Source organism: Rhinatrema bivittatum, chromosome 4 (genome assembly GCF_901001135.1).
Source record: "Rhinatrema bivittatum chromosome 4, aRhiBiv1.1, whole genome shotgun sequence".
Taxonomy (NCBI): Eukaryota; Metazoa; Chordata; class Amphibia; order Gymnophiona; family Rhinatrematidae; genus Rhinatrema; species Rhinatrema bivittatum.
Genome location: NC_042618.1, coordinates 484,384,509 through 484,387,939, shown reverse-complemented (window position 1 = coordinate 484,387,939; position 3,431 = coordinate 484,384,509). Strand labels below are relative to the sequence as shown.

General features: G+C 42.1%; 1 protein-coding gene across 1 annotated transcript; it reads right to left on the bottom strand.

Moving 5' to 3' along the window:
- Positions 1-1,705: 1,705 nt before the first annotated feature.
- Positions 1,706-3,093, bottom strand: LOC115089254 (protein SSUH2 homolog). Its single transcript, XM_029597378.1, has one exon. The coding sequence runs from the start codon at positions 2,969-2,971 to the stop codon at positions 1,784-1,786; it is 1,188 nt and encodes a 395-aa protein (XP_029453238.1). The 5' UTR covers positions 2,972-3,093; the 3' UTR covers positions 1,706-1,783.
- Positions 3,094-3,431: the final 338 nt, after the last annotated feature.

Here is a 3,431-nt window from a genome sequence, read left to right as displayed (position 1 = left end):
AGTCATTTTTCCACAGATTTCTTTTTTGTTATAACATGGAAATTCCCAGGAAAAATAAAATAAAAACTGAAAACTAAGTATACCAGAGGTACGTATGATAAAGGAATGCTTGCTCCATTCAGCAGCTGAAAAGGGCGACCTGTGTGCCAATATCTGCAACTTCAGGGCATCCAGAAGGAATTCTTGCAGAGGGGAGTTGACAGCTTTTGCAAAATTGGCACTAGGCCTCTTCCAGAGTGAAGGTCTCATTTCCAAACTATATTGTCTTCTGCAATCCAAGAAAGAGGATGGGATTTTTAAAAGAAAGAGAAAGAAGGGGTTATAAGGAGGGGGCTACCTGATTCGAGCTGGGAGAAAATCTTTTGTCATATTCCTACAGTACCTGAATGTAGTTCACTTTGAAGTGCCAGAGAGCGGAATATAAATAAATGTTACTAGACAAGAAAATGGTTATAAGGTCCTGCATCAATGGTATTATACCCCCGATAAATTAAAAAGAATGAGTAATACCTGTTAGCATGATTATGGGGAACGGGATGAGCCCTAAGATTCAAGTTTGCTGGTCTGAGATTCTGTCTTGGCTCCATCACGATAATGGAATTAGACAGGTAAATCGTTTATTAGCCGCTGCCATCGGAGTCTGAGTTTCACGCCTTCCTTGGTGGTTTAGATGCGACTACTTTGGCAAGTCTACACAACAGAATTCCTTGCCTTCCAATTATGAGATTCCTATCCTAAAGTACCAAAAATAAGGTAATCTTTTAATTCTAGAACAACTCCTCTTACTAGCGTTGATTTAGTTGGGGTAATAGGATAGCCCTTTGGCTTATAGTTAGTGGATTGACAGATTGTATTGGTGATCATAGAGTATTGGAGCACGTCCTCACATTGACATTTGAACTGCATAGGGTTTTTATTTATTTATTTATACCGACTTTCTTGATACAAATCAAATCAACTCGGTTTACATCGAACTAGGCAGTAACTATAACCAACCAATCAACAAGAGACAATTTGAAGGAGTATAAAGTTACATTATAACAAGGATGCCTTAACCGGGAGTAGGGGGAACGAAGATAGAGTACAATATACAAGAGAGTATGTGAGAGGGGCAAGGAGCCGTCCTCATGATAACTTGTAACATGATTTAGCGTTTATTTATTTATTTACATAATTGCTGGAACGTTATTATTTACATAATTGCTGGCACAATTCTAAGTCAGGCTGTTGGACAAGTGGCAGGGAAGGCTCGGCAGAACAGCCATGTTTTTTAGGTTAAATGTCTTTTAGCTTAAATGGAGCAATATGTTCACTGAGATGTGGTCCATTTCAGCCAGATGTGTTAATTTGTGTTTTGAACCCTTTATATTGATTTATATGCGTAACATCTGGCATTGTACTGCTTTTAATTCATAAAAAAAGAGAATAAATAACATTATCCCAGAAATGTGAGCAGTGCTTGTTTACACCTGCTAATGTATGTGCATAGGTTTTCTTGGGACAAACTGTGCACATCTGTGCACACCTGTAAAGCCCACCCTGGGAAAGCCTCTGCATGCGTAGAGCACTCATTTCCTCTCCCTACGGTGACAAAAAGAGAGAGCCCCTCTCACAGGAGAGGTGGCACTTTTGCTCCCAGTTCCTGGCACTTCCAACTTAGCTAAAAGTATGAACGGGAAGGCAGCAGTTTCATCAGATTTTTATTTGCTGTGCAAGAGACTGGAGCACACACCTCCCCTTAGGACTTGCATTATTCCTTTCTGAGCTTTGTTCTAGGGTCATACTAACAACATGCTGGTAAGCAGGAAGTACTTTGACTCGGATAATCAATGCAATAAACAGAGTTTTTAATTCCATACACAAAGAATTTTCCATCCTTTCTCCACTGATAGCAAACAGTGGTGACAGGAACTGCTTTTAAGTGATGTTTCTGCCACAAGATCTGGCAATCAGGACCTGAGAATCTTTTGCTTATTTCTACAAACACCTGTGATGCTTTATTAATACTTTCGTCAGGAAAACTGGTGATTGGGCTGACCCTTCTACCATCTTGCTCATACAGAATATCTCCTTCAGCCTCGGCCAGCAGATGGCGAGGGATCTCCAGTGTGGTAAAAATATGCTGGTACATGATGTTCCGAAATTCCACTTTCAGTTCTTTGAAGTAACAGCAAAATCCTTGGCCGATGCAGGATTGGCAGGAGAGCTGGGCAGTGCCAAAACAGGTGGTACATTTGAGAAGCTGCCTGCCTTGGCAGGCTGAGCAGGACATCCTAAACCAATTTCTGCCAGTGCCTTCACAGGCCAAACATCTCATGGTACCAGTGCCGAAGCAGGCTTTACAAGGTACACACCGTTTGCCTTCACATTCAGGACACATCTGCACTTCATCTGTGTGTGGGACCCTCACACACTTTATTTCATTGTTAAACATCTGAAAAGGAGAGGCAGCTAGGTCCCATGGATCCAGCCTCCACCCCTCCACAGGTCTGTCAAGCACATGGGTACCGTAGGGCTCAAACTTGGCATGAATAGACCGTTCCTCTATAAAGGTGTCCAGCCTATAGAGATACACTGTCACTGAGCTCACTGAGCGGAAGATCATTTCTTTTGCCGCCTGCTTCCGATAGGAAGGTTGTGTGGAGACCCATTTAAGCAACAATTCTCGGATTTGCTGTTCTGACAAAGGACGAAAATGGATTGCATAAAAAACTTCTCCTCTGCCATATTGAAGCTCTTCCTTGCCTCTCTTTTTCCCAGGTTTGGCTGATGGCGATGGAGACCTCATGGGGGTTGACTGTCTAGTTAGTTGTGGCGAGGGTCTTCCTGATGAATACGGTGAGGATCTTAATGTCGAGCGTAACTTTGGATGTGGAGATGGAAGTGGTGGATAACTTACAATATAAGGTAAGTTTTCTACACCTTCTAGAGACTTATCAAAATGATCCAGGGCCTCTTGCATCTCCTGCATGCTGATGTACTCAGTGGTTGGTGTTGTAACAGAAATTACTGCATGGTGTGCAAAAGCTTACAACATTTCTTCCATTCCATTTTCTTTCCAGGAAAAGGTTGTTTACTTTGGTGTGAACTTGTTATCTCTTTCTGCATCAGAACTTAGACATTGATGCTTAGGATTCCACTGATGTCACAGGTGCCCACCTGATGTCATAGAAACCTGCCAGCAGGAAAGGATCATCTGGCCTAACTCGTCTGCTCAGCTTTACAATTTCTACTACTCCCTGTGCTTGTCCTGTGCGTTCTTGAGTTGAGATACGGGCCTTGTCTCCATGCACCCACCACCCTTTCTGTAAAGGAATATTCCCTAATTTATTTAGTGTGCATTTAGTTCTCACCTTTTCATTGGTAGCTTAGGGTAAGTGAAATTCATAAGAACATAGGAACATTCAGGTGCCATTAGTATTTCCTCAGAT